Source organism: Chrysemys picta, chromosome 8 (genome assembly GCF_011386835.1).
Source record: "Chrysemys picta bellii isolate R12L10 chromosome 8, ASM1138683v2, whole genome shotgun sequence".
In the NCBI taxonomy this organism is placed as follows: domain Eukaryota; kingdom Metazoa; phylum Chordata; order Testudines; family Emydidae; genus Chrysemys; species Chrysemys picta.
Genome location: NC_088798.1, coordinates 66,432,406 through 66,451,863, shown reverse-complemented (window position 1 = coordinate 66,451,863; position 19,458 = coordinate 66,432,406). Strand labels below are relative to the sequence as shown.

At 43.6% G+C, this 19,458-nt stretch overlaps 1 protein-coding gene across 26 annotated transcripts in view; it reads right to left on the bottom strand.

Annotated features, from left to right (window-relative positions):
• Positions 1–19,458, bottom strand: part of LOC101932594 (metastasis-associated protein MTA1) — a 384,146-nt gene that overhangs the window by 43,649 nt on the left and 321,039 nt on the right. For 22 of the 26 annotated variants that reach the window (XM_065555713.1, XM_065555710.1, XM_065555707.1 and 19 more), the window contains 5 exons: positions 6,996–7,111; positions 5,759–5,910; positions 4,414–4,603; positions 3,908–3,997; positions 112–264 (listed from right to left, as the gene is read on the bottom strand). In XM_065555713.1, the coding sequence (XP_065411785.1) occupies positions 112–264; positions 3,908–3,997; positions 4,414–4,603; positions 5,759–5,910; positions 6,996–7,111 (701 nt within the window). The other 4 variants (XR_010590039.1, XR_010590040.1, XR_010590038.1 and 1 more) reach the window with 3 other exon arrangements.

Below are 19,458 nucleotides of genomic sequence, written 5' to 3'. Positions count from 1 at the left end.
GCAATACTCTTTACAAAATACTGAAATGGAAGTAATTAACAGGAGCACTTTGCTTGAAGACACAAGAAACACCCAACAGATGACAATGTACATGCAATAGAAAATATTTACCATCCATCCCATTGTGTTGCTCATAGCTTCTTTTTCCCAAGATAGTTGGGGATCCATTGTTTATGACAGGTGTAAACTTGGCAGGAGTCAGATTGTTAAGAGAACTGGACAAGCTCTTTCCAGGGTCTGGTTTCGGAGGACATGGATGAGATTCTGTTGTAAAACAGCAGTGTGTTATTTTTATTAGTAGATACATGGAGACTATAAACCCAAACACAAAGGGCAAAATTCAGAGATAATGTAAGGCACACCCCTCTTATATTAACAGAAACCCTTACATTCAAACTGCCTTATATTGAATTAAGCCTACTCTACTGATATGCAAAGGAATCTGAATGAGTGAAAAGAGGTCTGAAAACAAATTGCCACATATATCACTTCTGAATTTGGCCCCAAGTCTAACAGAAGACTGCTACTTATATAAAGCATTGTAAATATACTGCTGAATTCAACAAGGATGTTTAACCTATGCTCTAATATACACTGCAATATAATCCTAAAATAGGTGCTAGAAGGCTGTTTTGTATCCTTTTCTAAAACTATGTTTTCCACTGATTCTGGATAATTTCTAGGCTGCTCTATATTAGAAGCCATCTTCAAGAAGTCATGCAACACCCACAGGCTACCCAGAAGTTACAACTTTGCCAATTTCATCAGTATTCAATAAATGCAGTTCCTAAACTGGCCAAGCCATTGAGGACTTAAAACAAAACTATCAAGAACATGCACATAATTTAAATCTAACCTTTTGGCTGAGGCAGAGATCAAGCATGGCATGCCAAAGGAAAAGATGTTGAGAAAGTTACAAGCAACTGAAAACAGGGGTTTAAAATGAGTTGCTTTTTCTCAGCCCTAACTGATTCATAGCTTTGACTCTGTAATAGCAAGAAGTAGCACAACACTCCTGAAGATAGTTACATCAAAAGGAAAATGGCCCTGTTTTCCAGTTTAAGAGCCACATTGAAATCTGTCACACCACTGAAGCATTTGCTTTCAGATGAGACATTAAAAACCAAGGTCCTATTCTGTGTGAACATTAAAGATCCTATGGTACTCTTCATAAAGAGTTTTTTTCACTAGGATTCCATAGCAAAATTTCCTCTCCCTTTAGTGGCTACATTTTGGTTGTGCTGCATGCATACAGTTTGGGGATTTTGGGGGGATATTTATTATTACAGAATATTTTAATTGTTAAGTACTGTACCTAGAACAAAAGCAGACAAACCATATTTAATGAGCATTCACACAATAGACACACAGAAGCTTATCTTTTATAAATAAAAATATTCAAAGAAACAAAACTGACTTCACAATTTCTTATCAAAGTTAACAGATAATTAGTTTAATTGCTGAAATGGGAGCCTTAAAGTAACTCCCAAATCAACTCTCTGGAATTTAGAAGCAGTTGGACAGTGCTCTAGATACTAAAGCCAATCTCCACTTCCCCATCCCTATCACTCAGCAAGACCAGAGAAGTGGCCAGAGGATGCTTTTAACGTTAGAGCGCTGTTCTGGGTGCTCATTTAAGGCTCCTAAATTCAGTATTTGAACTAACCAGGCAAGTTTGAAGGAGGCTGTGTAGTGTCTGTTGGAGGAGGAGACCAGGAAGAAGCATGACAGTTTTACAACTGCCCCTGATTCCACCTGCACAACCTGCCAGTCCCTCAGGAGCAGTTTGTGGTCTCTGGACACTTTAAACTCAATGGTTATTTAATTACAAAATTGGGAGTCTTAAATTTCAACTTCAACAAAAAGTGAGTTGACAGTGGCTGTCTGGCCACAGACTGCAGTGAAGAGAGAGCTAGTTCATAGGACTCTAGAGAGGGTAGCGGGGTCAAGGAGTTCAGTTACCTACAAAAACAAACATTAAGTATACCTCTACCCAGATATAACGCTGTCCTCGGGAGCCAAAAAAATCTTACCACGTTATAGGTGAAACCGCGTTATATTGAACTTGCTTTGATCCGCTGGAGCGCGCAGCCCCGCGCCCCCGGAGCACTGCTTTACCGCGTTATATCCGCATTCGTGTTATATCGGGTCACGTTATATCGGGGTGGAGGTGTAATAAGAGAAGAGGAAGTTAAAACAACTGATATAAAAAAAAATCTACAAGAAGGGCTCTGTAGCCTTTCCTCCTATTATTCCTCTTATCCTTATATTTTGAATAGTAGAAGGATGCAATACATTAAGTACCGTATTTTTTTTAAATACAAAAGAAACAGTTAATAAGCCACTCTGATGCCAGCACGGGCTGTGGTAAAGTCATAGGACCTTCACCGTTCTGCCCCATAACACACTCAAGGCAGGCACCAATAGCCAATTAATGCACAAATATCATGGGTTACTGCAATATTCATTTGACAGCATTCCCAGATATGGGATCTTTCTTTAAGGCACTGTATGGTTCAGGTGTGATTATAACACAACTTGCAGAGAGCAATATATTTATAGGAAACAGCAACAGCTCAAATTAAGCACAATTTTAGTTCTATTAACTGAAATACTTGGACAAAAGGTGCTAATAAAATATCAGCCATTTGTTTCAAAGATCCCAAAGCACTTTTCACATTGCAAACTATACACACCTGAAATCATGCCATCCACTCTTAAGGAAGACTGTGTCGGATGTTTAACAGCACAAAACAATGCTAAACTACTTAGGACAGGAAGAGAAGAATGCTGTATCCAAACAAAACTGCAGAAGGAATTTTTGGACAGGATACAAGAATTAATTCCCCTACTTTTGTAAAAGAGGGAAGCAGTCTGGGGTTTTGTTTGGCTGCTTTAAAATGGTCAGAAGTGATTGAGACCTTTCTTTTATGTGCAATCTGAAAGACAGAACCTCCAGCAGCACAATACATACTAACTTCACCCTGGGATCATGTTTCAAACTCACTCGTGAGGAAGAGGACTACCTACTGAACCACCTCTGGCACCTAAATGTTTTTTTGAGATCAGTAGTTGGATGCAAGAACTAACAATCTAGGAATTATTTTGGGGAAGTTCTGTGGCCTGTGTTATGCACCAAGTCTGACTAGATGATCACAATGGTCCCTGCTGGCCTTGAAATCTATGAATCTTTCACTGACCATAATTTCTGCACTTAAACCTCTTCCACTTCAGAATCTTTATCCTCAAAGGCATGAAAGGTCAAGCAAGCAAATGCCAACTCATTTTCTGTTAAATTCTAGTGATATCCTTCTCAGACGTTTGCCTACTGTGCAGTGATTATGATGCTAAAGAGAGGCCCAAAGCAGAGCTGCAGTCTCCTTCTATAACTCCTGCATAACACTTACTATAAGCACTTCATGGAGAAAGCTCTGTATCCTTAGGCCTTTTAGACTTGAGAAGAGGCTGCACAGTGGATCCCATTGTAGGAGTTACATTAAGACTGTACCAGAGTGGGATTGTGGACCAGCCAACTGCATCCCACTGATCACATTTATGGATTGTAAGCAGAAGGTCTCTCACCCAGACACCGGAGGCTGCCTCATGACTGCTAAAGAAGAGTTTCGCATATAGGATGGAGGGTGGGTAGTAGGCTGCTGAACCACCAAACCTCTACATAGCGTGGAGAGGAGAAAGGCTGCAAGGGCCATTTTGAACTTTCCTCTGTTCTAGAGAAGGACACAATAGTCTATAAACTGAACGTTTCCGGACCTTACCAAAGGTTATTAATTTATTTCTAGAGATGGGCAAAATTTTGGGGGAAGCGGATCCTATTTTTCCAGATCAGTTTACCCAGCAGTACGAAAATACGCAAGCAGTTAGGAGAATTAGTCTGTAGCATATTTACCTAAATACCGGAGTACTGCTTCTAAAGGCTTTCGAACAACTTGTTTTAACAACAATGGATTTTCTGATGCTTCTGGTAAGCGTGCTGTGCCTGTGAAGACAATATCGGGATTTGGGAAAACATTTATTTTCTTATTAAAAAGGAACGGAGTCTTGGACATTAACTTAGTCTAAAACAACTTTTCTCTGGAGAGCTTTCTAGTAAAAAAGGATGTTTACAGAGTAGGTGCATGTTTTGGCAAGTGTACACACAGGCAAGGGAATGTGCTGCATACTGGCAAACAAGTGACACTTAAAAAAAAAGCTGAGACATTTCAAATGTGATATTTGATAATAGTGTGATGAGTTAAGGCCATTTCTGTAAAGAAAATAAGTAACAGCAGGTCATCTGTGCTTAGCCACAGTACCTCTGAAAGATTTAACTCAAGTCTTTCCCAAAGGAATTAATCTCAAATTCTGGTTTCCCAATTTCATAGTAAGTAGCTGGATATCTGGATAAATACTCACATTCTGCTTTGATTGCTGCACTGTTGATGGGCAGGTGGGGATGTCTTGCTGCATGCCAAGGACGCAAGATCTCTCGACACAAGCGTCTGGCAATCCTTGTCAGTTTTGTTGTATGCAGATAGAAAGCCTGTCGTGTTTTCATGGCAAATTTGGGGCTCCCACTGTTTCGCACTGGCACACCATGAAGACTCTGGGAAAAGGAAAAAAGCACAAGCACTTTTATTGTTCACAACTGATTTTTATTAGAAATTTGCAGAACACCAGAAACCAGCATCAGTTAACACCACATACATAGTCCATTCTAAAAGTCATTTCCACCTACACCCTCCTATCCAACCCCCTCTTTCCTAAATTTTTAAAGGATGCTCGCTCAAAGTAAAGTATGTGCTTCTACTCAGTTTCTGAAAGGCTCCTGGGGACAGAGATAGGAGCTTGGAGTTGATACAGGCTGAAGGAAAACCACAGAGATAGAGGTAAGGACAAGAGTGGGAGGCAGAGATTAGGAGGGAAGTCTCAACAAGCTAAGAACACAACACAACCTACTATCTTCTCCCATCTGCACTGCTGCTGCTCTTCCCTAGCCACTATTCGTTTTTGAAAACTTTGGCCCTACACTTTAATGTGGACCAATTTAAGCATTCAGTATCTTGGAAGGTTGGCCTTGGGCTAAGGTTTACATACTTAACTACATGTGGACAAAGATGACTTATCAATTATTGCACAGGCCAGACCCTTACTATGTCATAAAAAAGACAAGTTCTGACTAATAATTCTGTTGGTTTAGGCTTTAAACAGTTGTACAGTAGAACCTCAGAGCTACGAACACCTCGAGAATGGAGGCTGTTTGTAACTCTGAACAAAACGTTATGGTAGTTTTCAAAAGTTTACAACTGAACATTGACTTAATACATCTTTGAAACTTTAGTATGCAGAAAATAAAATGCTGCTTTTAACCATCTTAATTTAAATGAAACAAGCACAGAAACAGTTTCCTTACCTTGTCTGTTTTTTTTGTTTTTGTTTTTAGACATTCCCTTTTTTAGTAGTTTACGTTTAACACAGTACTGTACTGTACTTGCTTTTTTTTATCTCTCTCTCTGCTGCTGCCTGATTGCGTACTTCCGGTTCCCAATGAAGCATGTGGTTGACCAGTCAGTTTGTAACTCTGGTGTTCATAACTCTGACGTTCTACTGTATATTATTTGATGTGGTTGTGTGTGGCAGGAATAAGGGATACTTTTTCCATTACTGTTCATTGGAATGGGCATTCGGTTCCCTGACCTGCAGTACTGAGCCTCCTGCAATGGATGTACATACCATATTATTTTACGCTGGATGCACATACCATATTATTGCGGTTTGGTCCTGGTCTCTCTCCATCTAATCGCGTTGGCATTTTCAAGCCACCATATTTCTTCCAGTATGTCCAACAGGATGCACAAAGGCGACACTGCATGTTAGGGGGACCCCAAGAATACCACTGGTAAGACTGTGTGGCTAGGGATAATAAAGGTGGAAATATATATTCTTAAACAGAATTGATTTTCAAAGTTTATAGCCTTTACAACCATCTTTACAATCTCAAAGGAGAAAGAGACCTTTCAGCTTCACAAGGTAACAAAACTAGATCATAAGCCTGTTGTATCAAAAATGAGGCAAATTCCATCATCATTAATTTTATAATGGCATTATGCAGTGTTATAGCCATGGTGGTCCCAGGATATTGGAAAGACAAGGTAGTGAGGGAAATTATTTATTGAACCAACTTCTGGGGGGGGGGGGGGGGAGGGTGTGTGTGTGTGTGGCTTTCGAGCTACACAGAAGAAAAACTCTGTAGAAATTCAGAAGCTTGTTTCTCTCACCAACAGAAGTGAGAGTCCAATAAAAGTCCAATAAAAGATATTACATCCCCCACCTTGTCTCTTATAATGGCCTTAGCTCCAGTAATTATACTCTGTAGTATATCATTTGAAACAGTAAAATGAGTAAGAGTCATTAGGATGGGGAAACTTCCTGGTAATGCCTTTGAGATATTTCATGCTGTAACTCTGAAACACAACCACCCCTTTTGCATGGGGGGGGGGGAGGGGGGAGACTAACTTTTCCCCTCTATTTTAGAAATCCCCTCCCCAACTTTACTTAGGGAAGAGAAAGAGAGTCAGTCATTTTGACTCTCCATAAAGTCCTATGTTTTAGCACATCTAAAAGGCTCTCCATAAAGGAGAGGGAAGCCTATTAGACCAAGACATATTAGCCAATAAGACCATAGTGAATACAAGGATGTAACCATGCTCTTTGGACTTTCCACTACCATTATAAAGCTGTGAAAACATTATAAAGCTCTCCAATGAATTAAATACTTGTCTTCACTCAGGAGCCATCTATTATTTCACAGGAAACATCAGCTCTTACAGCTATTTACAATAAAATCCACCCACTCTAAAAACTTAAGAAACATTTATGTAAAGAAAAACCCTGCCTATTTCACCCACCCCCACCCTGCATGGTAGCTTATTAAAGCTTTACTTCAGTCTCAGTGCTAGAGTACTTCTGCTGCTCTTGCACAATTGCAAATCACTTACTATAGCAGCTTTCACAGGCCCGTCCTGCTCCCGTGTTCTGTGCCTGTCCTCCTGTACCATTTACCACTCCTGGTTTGACATTATTTACATTGATCTGGTTGGGGTTTGGCTTGTTACTTAAAACACAAAGCAAAAAAAGGGAAAAATTAATTGATTGTGACATGTAACTTTCCTATGTGACAAAAAATATGGCCCAGAAGATTAAAACTGAAGATGTACATTTCTCATATATTTATGAATTCCAAAACAAGAAACATTACTTACCAGTAAATAGAGTTTTCTGAATACATTTCCTCTGCAGACCATACTGTAGAAGTCACATGCCATTTCTCAGGAGTCCCAGAACCACTTAAAAGCAGTTAACTATTCTGGTCATGAGTACACCTTAATTACTGATCTGAAAACATTCTAATCTAGGTGACAAAAGGGCCATATCGACAGACGTCTCTCTGCTCCGCTCTGCCTGAACAACATTCTGCTTAAGCCTCTAAAGAGGTGAGGAAGGAGAGAAAGTCAAGGTGGATCTGCAAGGGCAATAGATTCAGAGAATTCCATGGTAAAGTAGCCTTCCTTTCTCCTTCAGAAAATTGCCTCTTCAAATCCCGTCTCTCTGTAGTAGACTGGCAAGCTTACAGGCAAGAGCTCAGAAGTACTAATTCAGATTCAAAGTTTGCCCTCCTGAAACAAGCACCTACTGCCACTGCAGTATTAAAGAACTGCAGAGTAAAAGGTGTAAAGTGAATCCTCAGATAACCCAAATGGAAACACCTTGTACAGAGAGCAGTCTTCCCCATCTGATTCAGAGGTATTTCCTGTGCAATTTCCTAAGAGAGATGTGAAAGGAAGCATCTTAAAAGGTCAAGAGCGCCATCCCATCCCATTTAGCATAGAGATTATGGCACTCCAAGCCAACATGTAGAATCAGATTTATTTACAGACCTTATTTTACCACTCCCTTCAACAAAATCACAACAGAATTAGTTAAAGTACCAGACTGCAACACAGGGGATCTGGGTTCAATTCCAAGACTTCCTGTGTGACTTTTGGCTAGTCATTTAGGGCTTGCATCAACAGTAGGAGAAGACACTCTACTGGGATGAGATTTCTAAAGCACACTCGTGCTGTGCGTTAATGTGCCTGTGTAGACCATTGAGCTGCATACCTTTTTATACAGCAGTACTGCTCTGTATGTATATTCAGCACTTCATCGGCTGACTTCAGTGATACAGTTTACCACATTTCACTAAGTGAAAGCCAACACAGCAGAGAGCCAGATTCTATTCCTTCTGATGCAGCATCAAAGATTTAGTAAATTCCAATCAGTTATACCTGTTTAAACTCATCAAAGGCAAAGAGGTTGCATATGAAATTATTCTTGAGACAATGGCATTGGGCAGGCATAAATAAGATAACAATTTGGCCTAGAGAATCTTTAAGACAAGTGGGGATATGAGAGAAAGAAAGAAAACTCCCCAGTCACTGTGTTTCCAGGGCTGTTAGAAAAACACATCATTTTACTTGGAACTAATTACATGTGATTGGGAGTCACAGAGACAGAGAGAGCCTAGACACAATCTTTTTTTTTTTTTTTAATAAATAAAAAGTGTTACATGCAGATTCTGCTACAGTGGCACACAAGGACCATAAAGGCTCCAAAGTAGCCAGGGGAGCCTTTTCCAAGAGCAGGAGAAGCTTCAGACTGACCTGTGTTACTCTCTTTTATACAACATGGTGGGCTTATTGAGAGGAAGACGTGTGGGTGAGGGGGAAGGTCTGTGTACTGCTAAGTGCTACAAACATTCTGGACTTCTCTGGTCTGCAGGGCTCCCCAGGCAAGGCAGAAAAAAAAAATTAATAACTGGGGCCTTTTTACAATCGTGGTTCAATTGTTCTGTTCTTCAGCTGATGCACTGTCATGGCCCTAATGATTATTAATGGATTTGAAATGGCTCTAGGATTTATAAGTCACGGCATGACGTTCCAACTCAGGGAGACTTGCAAAGGCAATTTTGCGAAGGAGAAGAATGGAATATGGTACCTTTGCATGAGACCGCATTTTGTTGATTGCTGCCATATTAAAAATTACTTCCAAGTAGCTTCTACTTCACCAAAAATTCATTTTGTGCAAATATAACTAGATTACTTAAGGTAGCTTGGGTTCTCCAAAAGTATTCTCTCTACAGAGTTACACTACTAGCAGACAATGCTGCATAGTGGATAGAGCTCTGGACTAGGGCAAAGAGACCTGGGTTTCTATTTCCAGCTCTGCCACCCAGCCTGCTGGGTGACCTTGGGCAAGTCATTCACCTCTGTGCCTCGGTTTCCCCCTCTATAAAATATGATCCTTTCTAAAGCCCTTTTAGAACTTCTGATGAAAAGCACTATAAGAGCTTGGTGATATTATTATATTACTATTACTACTGTAGAATGCTATACTGCATAGTTCCAGAAATCACATATAATTAACTAGGAACAAGACTACACGCCTTGATATATGCATCCCACAGTGCTAAGATCACATTTAGAAAGGGAAATATGATGGCCAAACTCCTTCACTCCTGGATGTCTTTGCGAAACTGACCTACTGAAAAAACGTGGGGATGATCTGAACATCTCTCTCTCAACTCCACTTACGGTAAATAACGTAACTTTTTCTTCATAAAGCATGCTACCTCAGGCATCTGAATAATGAAATCAATTGTGACTTAAGTACTCTACCTTAAGCACTTAACCCTTATATTTCTTCAAAGACTGGTACAAACAGTCTAAGTTAACTTGTTAATCAATTTATTAGTTACTTAATGAAGATGAAGTCAGCAAAGTTCAAACTGCAAATAAGATGCACATTTTACACAGATTACCAACAAGTACGGTAAGCTTTCCCAACACTTGGAGTCTTTAAATCAGAACTGGATGCCTTTCTAAAATATCTGTGGTTGAATTGGAGTATGTGTACTAGATGCAAGAATCCTTGGGTGAAATTCTCTGGCCTGTGTTATACAGGAAATCAGACCAGGTGATCATAATATAGTCTCTTCTGACATTTGAACCTACTAAAGTGACAAGATCCTTGTAAGAAGTGTTGGCTCCCAGCTTCCCTTAGATCATGAATTGACAAACAACTCACAAAACACTGACATTTTTCCAATGTGTGACCAACCTTATGCACTTGGCTGACAGCACTAAATTAACATGGGAGCAGGAACTGAAGTCTTACTTTTCTGAAAGGAGAAACTTGTGTGCCCAAGACATATAGTAGCTAAAGATTAAACTGGTTTTATTGGTTAGAAGACTGAGTATAATACCACCAACGTACACTGGAATGGTTCCAGTCATCCAGGTACGTACAGCAAGATGTTCTGGTCCTATCATGAGAAACGCATTTTGGAATAACATTGTGATAAAAGAGAACGGCACTTCTCCCCTTACTGCACGTAAAGCTTTGTCAGGCCATTACTTTGTGTATCTGAAAACATGTGCCTAAAACTATTTTGCGCCCACTTTTTGTGTGTGTGTGTGGGGGGGGGGGGGAGGAGCGGGGGGGGGGGGGGGAGTCTAATGTTTGTTAAAAGGACCTTAGGTATTGGTAAGATCCTTTTCCACCAACATTAAAAGTATAGATCACTGTTTTAACATACTTATAAAAGAGGGACAGAATATACTCATGCATGGAAATTTTTCTAGTCTATACTGAATCTCCAAATAGTCCTATCTAAATGGGAGGAAGACGGTCTTGGGGTTAAGACGGAAAATGATGAGTCAAGATACAGAGGGTCTATTTTCAGTTATGCCACAAAGAAATTTTACTTGCCCTGTGCTGTGACTATGGCTCTTCAAGATGTGTCCCCCTATGGGTGCTCCACTTCAAGTGTGTATGCACCTCTTGAGCCCTTGATGGGAGATTTCTAGCTCTTAACAGTTTGATGTGGAGACTGGTTTTGTGGGCTGTCCATCTGCCTTGAACCATGAGGGTGTCGAAGTGGGTCCCGCATCCTAACAGGGAAGTGTCAGTTAGTCACTGTTGGGGTTGGGTGACAGAAAGGGATAAACGCACAAACGCTGCGTTGCTCCTACCACCAGTCTAGGGAGTTTTTTAAGTGCAAGAGGACCGTCACCTACCTGTCCAAAGTGACCCTGTTCAGAGAATAGGTAGTTTTTAGCCAACCCTGGAAGCAGCAGAGGTGTAGCCTTGTGTGATTGGTCACAAAGATACAAGCTGCCACACAGCCCATGCGTTGAAGATGGTACTTTATTGTGACCCAAGGGCTTCCCTGAATTGTCCCTACCAGACCAAACAAGGTCACAAATCTGTCCAAAGGGAGGTACAAGTACACTCTTATAAACTGTATCCTTTATACATGTACCAGCATGGATTTCTTTACATTCAGCTGTAGGCCCAATTCTTGGAACAGAGCGAGGGTCATCTGGGTGGCAATAACACTGCCTCGAAGGTGTTGCTCTTGAATAGCCAGTCGTGGAAGTACAGGAAGACCAATATCACTTCCTGCCTAAGGTAAGCTGCCACTACTACTAGAACCTTTGAAAATACTCTTGGAGCTCAGGATAGGCCGAAGGGGAGCACGCAATACTGAAAATGATCTTGACCTATGATGAATCATCAGTATTTCCTGTGTGGTGGGTGTATAGTTATATGAAAGTAGGCATCCTGTAGGTTGAAGGACAAAAGCCAATCCCCATTCTCTAGTAAAGAAAGAGAAGGTTACTCACAAGAAAACTACTTTCATAGACATGTGGAGTATGGATGAGGTAGCCAGGGGCTTTAAGGGAGGCCTCTGAGAACTAGGTTGAGATTCCAGGAGGCTGCTGGTGGGTGAATCTCAGGGTAGGGATTTGAAGGCCCGTGAGGAAGCGTGTTATGGTGGGGTGGGCAAAAAGTGAATATCTGTTCAGCGGATCATGGAAGGTGGTGAGAGCCGCAAAGTGTACTCTAACAGAGCTGAGCGAGAGCCCGTCCTGTTTTAGTTTTAAAAGGTAGTCTAAGATGTCAGGGAGGGTCAGGGTCTGGGGTGTCAAGCATTTGTGGAAGCACCATATGGAGAACCACTTTTGCAGGTAAGTCTTACAAGTAGAGTCTCTTCTACTGTGCAGGACAACGTATTGGACCGGCTCTGAACAAGCTAATTCGTGGGTTTGAAACCATGAAGGAACCACGCCGTCAGTTGGAGTTTCTGAAGCTGCAGATGGAGAAGCCAACCGTTATCCTGGGAGAGCAGGTTCTCTGGTTTTGTCCACCATTGTAGGAAGGCCAATACGTTTGCTGGAAGAGTTAGTGTCATGCAGAAGCTGTGTCTGCTGGGTTTGTAGTTGGAGTTGAGCCAACCCTGAAGACATTTCATGTGCAGTCTGGCATATTTGACCACAAAGGTGGTGGCTGCCACGTGGTCAAGAAGCTGTAGGCAGGTTCGTGCCCATATTCTGGAGCGAACAGAGAGCGTGTGTATGAGATGCGTAATAGCGAGGAATCTGTTGTGTGGGAGCAAGGCTCTGGTTCGAATTGAGTCCAGGTGAGCTCCAATGAACTCGATCTGCTGTGTGGGTATCAAGGTGGATTTTTGGACGTTTATTTTGCAGGCCTAGACTGTGGAAGAGGGAGATGATAAAACGCGTTGCCTTTAATGTCTTGTCGTATGTGCCACCTTTGATAAGGCAGTCGTCTAGGTAGGGGAAAAGTATAATCCCGTGTTTGCAGAGGTGGGCCGCAACTACAGCTAATGTCTTGGAGAATACTCTCGGTACTGTGGACAGTCTGAACGGAAGCACTCTGTATTGAAAATGGTTGTGTCTGATTGTGAATCGCAGGAAGTGTCTGTTTGCTGGATATGTGAAAATAGGCATCTTGTAGGTCGAGGGCTGTAAACCAGTCCCCTTGTTCTAGCGCGGGTATTATTGTGTCCAATGCGACCATCTTGAATTTCTGTACACGTACAAATTTGTTCACTCGGCGTAGGTCCAGTATAGGTCTCCATCCCCCGCTTTTCTTTTGGGTCAGAAAGTAGTGGGAGCAGAACCCTTTTCCCCGACGTTGCATTGGTACAGGTTCCACTGCACCTAGCTGTAAAAGATGAGCCACTTCTACGTGAAGTAGGTGCTTGTGAGCACCCTGAAGAGGGACAGGGAAGGGTGTGCGGGCAGGATATGAAAGGGATGGAGTAACCTGATTGAACTATTTCCAGGACCCAGCGGTCCTGTGTGACCTGTTGCCAGACATAGCGGCAAAACTGGAGGTGGTGGCCAAATAAGCGGCAGAGTCAATGGGCGGTTTCGCAGACCCCCGACAAACACTTTAAAATTGCTGTTTGTTTCTCGCTGGGTGGGAGGTAGCTGGTTGCGCATGGTTTTGTCTGCGCCTACAAGATCTGTTGTGGTGCTTCCCAACATCATATGGTCTGGACTGAGGCCGGTGATATTGTTGTGCACAAGGCCTCTAATAAGGTTAATGATGTTGTCTCCTGGGGAGGGACGGGTATATGCCCAGTGTGTGCAGGGTGTGTCTAGAGTCTTTCATAGTGTGAAGGACTTAGTTTTTTTAGAAAAAAGTTTATCTTTGTCAAAGGGAAGGTCCTCCACTTTGGTCTGCAGATCTTTGGGGACACCGGATGCAGACAGCCAGGAAGACCTGTGCATCACCACTGCAGTTGCAGTAGTGTGGGCTGCTGTGTCTGCCATGTCCAGGGATGCTTATAGTGCCGTCCTGGACACAAATTGACCTTCGACAAGGACTGACTTATAGTCCGCTCTCCTGTCCTCCAGGATATGGGAGGTAAAATCAAAGAGCTTGTTGTAATTGTCACAGTCATAGCTTACAAGGAGGGCGAAGTAATTTGCAATTCTAAATTGCAAAAAGTGGAGGAGGTATAAACCTTGCGGCCAGGAGGTCAAGCCATTTGAGGTCCTTGTCTTGCGGAGTGGGCCAGTATTGTGGCTGTTTTGTTCTGTGTCACTACATCCACTACAAGAGAGTTTGGTTGTGGGTGGGGAAAAAAAGAAATCTACACATCCTTAGTGGGAACATAATATTTACGTTCAGCCTTTTTCCTTGTTGGTGGGATGGAGGCAGGGGTCTGCCAGAGAGTGTCAGCTGGTTCTAAAAGGGCTTTGTTTATGGGTAGCGTGATCTTTGAGGGCGCAGAGGGTTGGAGGATTTTGAAGAGTCTGTGTTGTGTCTCCTGGACTTCCACCAAAAGGAATGTCCTGGCTGAGTGCCACCTGCTTGAAAAGTTCCTGGAATTGCTTAAAGTCCTCCGCATTTTGTGGCGGTGGAGGCATGAGGACTCCATCTGCAGCTGATGGAGAGTTAGGAGGTGGTGAATCAGGGAAGAGTTCATAGCCCACCTCTTCAAGAGGGGGTCCAGGAGCTCTAGATGTAGATGGAGCTGGAGACAGAGGCGCAGAATGGGCTTGCGGTCTGGTGGAAGGGCCGCGAGGAGGAGTGGTAGCAGGAGCCGACCAAGGGTACCACTGAGGCCAAAGCACAGGGTAAGAAAAGTGAGGCCCTGCCCACGGGGGGACAAAGTAGGGAAACTGAGGCTGGTTCTTGTGAAGTGCCATGCCTTGAGATAGATATGGCTCTGGTGGAGGAGGAGAATCAGGCAGGGAGAACTCTGTCTGCTGCTGCATGTCACTCTCCCTGTCAGTGGGGGTAGCCAGGTTGGGTGGCGAGAATGGCTGTTCAAACACTGAGCGCTGTGTGTCAAGGAGCAGAAAGTAAGGCTCAGGGGCCACGGAGATGCCATCTTGATGCAAAAATTGCTGCTGCTCCATGGGCTGTGGTCCTGCAGGGCACGGAACATGAGCGGAAGCCCGCAGAGACTTTTGTTTAGCTTTCATGGGTGCCGTGGGCCGTTTATAGGCACCCTGCATGGGGTCCGCGTCTGCTGTGGGGGTGATGGGCAGACTCGGTGCCAGGGTAGAATGCGCTGCCGGTACCGGGTCCATCTTCAGTGCCGACGGGACTGGTGCCAAGGAGTTCCCTCTGTGGGAAGTCGGGTCCCTGCTTTTGCGCCCCGTGTGAGCCATGGCTGAGGTGCTGGGGCGGTTGGAGGTGCCTGCTTTTGGCGCTGTCAGCACCGAGGGTAAAGATCTCGTCGGAGACCCTTACCCTTTTGAAAGTCTCTGTGCGGAGACATGGGGGCTTCCTGCCTCCTCACTTGAGAGGGTGAAGCCGCGCTCCTGATCGGTTCCGACGTAGCAAGGGCGCGTGAGGGAGAGGGTTTACTTGTGCCCATCTCCATAGATGGCTGCAGAGATTTCTCTATCAGGAGCATTTTTAGCCATAAGTCCCTGTCACGACGAGCCCTGGTTTTCAGGCTGGTACAATGGATACACTTAGCAGGTACGTGTATCTTGCCGAGGAACGAACTATTCTAAAGGAAGGGAGAGAACTGGGATATTTCTGTCTAACTATTTCTATTTCTTTTTACTTATTTCCTTCAGTGACCAGGGAAGAGGTTCAGCACTGCCCCGAGTCTCATCTTCAGCTGAGGATGGCTGAGAAGGAACTGAGGGGGGTGCGGGACGCATGCGCTGAGGCAGACCCTAACGCCGCCGTGAGACAGCAGCTGAGTGCGTGTGTCCCGACCAGGCACTGCTACCGAAGATCTCCGATCAACAGTGCCGAGACGCACTGACACCTGGAGTAGAGCACCCACAGGGACAGCACTCGAAGAAGAATTAAAGTGCTAGAGTCACCATCCTGAACTTTTGAGGCTTCATGAATTTGTTGATCAGTCTCAGATCCAAGATCAACCTCCAACCTCTGTCCTCCTTTGGCCCTAGGAAGTATTTTGAGTAGAAGCCCCTAACCCTAGGGGAAGGGTTATATCGTTCCTAGTCAGAGGAGAAAGTCTACTTCTTGCCTCAGTATAAATTTGTGAGGGGGGTCCCTGAAGACAGATGGGAAGGGGGGGGTGGAAGGGAGGAGTGACACACTGGATAGTATATCCCGATGTTATGACTTTCAAGAATCATCAGTCCATGGTGATTCACTCCCAAGCCTGGTCAGAATGGACAAGAGACAGTCCCCAAAGGCAGGGAGGCAGGCTAGAGCGCAGAAACTGTAACTCCAGAGTCATCATCGAACCCTAGATCAACCCATCAAAACTGTTTAGATGAAGCCTGGGTGGTCATGGAGGGCAGCTGTGCAGCCCTCTTCCTCTGAAACCTGTCTCTCTCTCTGGGAGGCTCCGGGGTTCTATGGTATTCCAAGAACTGAGCAGGGCATGACCTCTGGGCAGCCTGAGACCTACTAAAACATTTCTTGCTCGTAGGTGTGTAAATGCCCAAGGAATGTACGGTAGCCCCAGAGCCCTTCAACGTGTGCAGGGAGTCATTTGTGTCTCCAAGAAAAGCTTATGACCATCAAAAGGAGGCCCTCTACTGTGTTCTGAACCTCTTTAGAAATTCCAAAAGTTGGAGCCATGATACCCTATGCATAACTACTGCAATGAAGATGGATGTGGCAGCACTATCTGCAGCAACTAGAGACTCTCGGAGAGCTGTTCTGGCCAACAGCTGACCCTCGGCAACGACAGACTGGAACTGCTCCCTGCAGATATTATAATTAGTAAAAGTTGTATGTTGACCATACTTGGTACGGTATCTTGCGATCCAGAACTTCTGCAACCCTGCCAAGACTTTTGTCCAAAGAGATCCAGCCACCTTTGATCCTTGTCATAAGGGGTAGATCTTGAAAAATGCTGTCTACCCCTTTCATTCACCACATCCACTACTAGGAAGTTAGGAGGGGATGGAAAATAAAAAGTCAGAATCCTTAAGGGGCACATCGTACTTATCAATCCTTTTGCACCTTGATGGAATAGCGGCAGGTGCCAGATAGTTTTCGCCAGATCCAGAAGAGCCTCATTAATAGGTAGCATCACTCTGGAGGGTGTTGCAGACTGCAAAATATCTAGCAGCTTGTGTTGTGGATCTTTGGCCTCCTCCAGAGGGATTTGCAAGGTGTCTGCTTCCATTCTAAGGAGGCCCTGAGACTGCCTAAAGTCAGCAGCCATAGAATGTGGAGAAGGCTTCTGGCAAACAGAGGCTAGGGACACCATCCCTGCCCATCCTGGCTAATAGCCATTGATGGACCTATCCTCCATGAATTTATCTAGTTCTTTTTTGAACCCTATTAGGGTCTTGTCCTTCAAAACATCATGTGGCAAGGAGTTCCACAGGTTGACTGTGCACTGTGTGAAAAAATACTTCCTTTTGTATTTTGTACTTCCTGCTGCCTGTTAATTTCATTTGGTGATCCCTAGTTCATGTGTTATGAGAAGGAGTAAATAACACTTCCTTATTTACTTTCTCCACACCAGTCATGATTTTATAGATCTCTATCATATCCCCCTTTAGTTGTTTCTTTTCCCAGCTGAAAATTCCCAGTCTTATTAATTGCTCCTCACATGGATAACCCGAATCATTTTTGTCACCCTTTTCTGAACCTTTTCCAATTCTAATACATCTTTTTTGAAGAGGAGGCGTCCACATCTGCACGCAGTATTCAAGCTGTGGGCGTACCATGGATTTATATAGAGGCAATATGATATTTTCTGTCTTATTATCTATCCCTTTCTTAACGATTCCCAACATTCTGTTTGCTTTTTTGACTGCTGCTGCACATTGAGTGGATGTTTTCAGAGAACTATAGCTCCAAGATCTCTTTCTTGAGTGCTAACAGCTAATTTAGACCCCATCATTTTACATGTATAGTTGGGATTATGTTTTCCAATGTGCATTACTTTGCATTTATCAATGTTGAATTTCATCTGCCACTTTATTGCCCAGTCACCCAGTTTTTGAGAGATCCTTTAATAGCTCCTTGCAGTCTCCTTGGGACTTAACCATCTTGAGTAGTTTTGCATCATCTGCAAATTTTGCCACCTCACTATTTACTCCTTTTTTCAGATTATTTATGAATATGTTGAATAGGACTAGGCCCACTACAGTCCGCTAGGGGACTCCACTATTTACCACTCTCCAGTCTGAAAACTGACCCTTTATTCCTACCCTTTGTTTCCCATCTTTTAACCAGTTACGGATCCATGAGAGGACCTTCCCTCTTGATCCCATGACAGCTTACTTTGCTTAAGAGCCTTTGGTGAGGAACCTTGTCAAAGGCTTTCTGAAAATCTAAGTACACATGCTTTGCCCCCTCAAAGAATTCTAGTATGTTGGTGAGGCATGATTTCCCTTTACAAAAACCACGTTGACTCTTCCCCAACAAATTATGTTCATCTATGTGTCTGACAATTTTGTTCTTTACTATAGTTTCAACCAGTTTGCCTGGTACTCAAGTCAGGCCTGTAATTGCAGGGATCACCTCCAGAGCCCTTTTTAAAAATTGGTTTCACATTAGCTATCCCCCAGTCATTTAGTACAGAAACGGATTTAAATGATAGGTTACAGACTAGAGTTTAGTAGTTCTGCAATTTCACATTTGAGTTCCTTCAGAACTCTTGGGTGATTACCAGCTAGTCCTGGTGACTTATTACTGTTGAGTTTATAAATTTGTTCCAAAACCTCCTCTAATGACACCTCAATCTGGGACAGTTCCTCAGATTTGCCACCTAAAAAGAATGGCTCAGGTTTGGGAATCTCCCTCATATCCTCAGCTGTGAAAACTGATGCAAAGAATTCATTTAGTTTCTTCGCAATGGCCTTATCATCTTTGAGTGCTCCTTTAGCAACTTGATCGTCCAGTGGCTCCACTGGTTGTTTAGCAGGCTTCCTGTTTCTGATGTACTTAAAACATTTTTTGCTATTACTATATCAATATCCTCATGTAATACGAGGCACTCTACTTCACCCATATTATTTAGACTTTGGTTAGCTGTTCTTCAAATTCTTGCTGGCTGGAGCACTCAGGGAAAAAAATTAGAGGAGGCGGCAAACCGCCGCTCCGGTGCTACACTCACGAGCTGCCGGTTCTACAAACAGCTGGACGCGATACTCGATGGCGACCCGACCTCCACTGCGAAGTCCCCTGTGGATACTTGGTTGGCTTCATTGCCAGTTGAGAGTAGCAGGAGGAGCCAATCTTGGATGAAGAGGGGGAACCCGAGGCAGAGGATGACTCGGAGGCCAGAGATGCATGCAGTTGGGAGCTCTTTTCTACCCTGGAGGAGCCTAGCCAGTCACAGCAGTCAGATATTGGCGAACCGCAGACAGGAGAGGAGGCCCCTGGTAAGTGGATGTGATTTTGGGAATTGCTGAAGTGAGTTGTTGGGGGCAGGAAGGTTGCAGACAGCAGGCTTGTCTCCCACCTCATGCCTAGTTTGAGCGGTAGAACAGGCTGATGATACACTCCCTCACTTCACGGGAATCTCCCTCAGAAGATCTCCAGGAAACTCTTGTGGCGACACTGGGCAACCCGCTCCCGCAGGTTCCTTGGCAGAGCTGCTTTGTTTCTTGCCCCATTAATTAACTTTCCCAAGCCACTGTG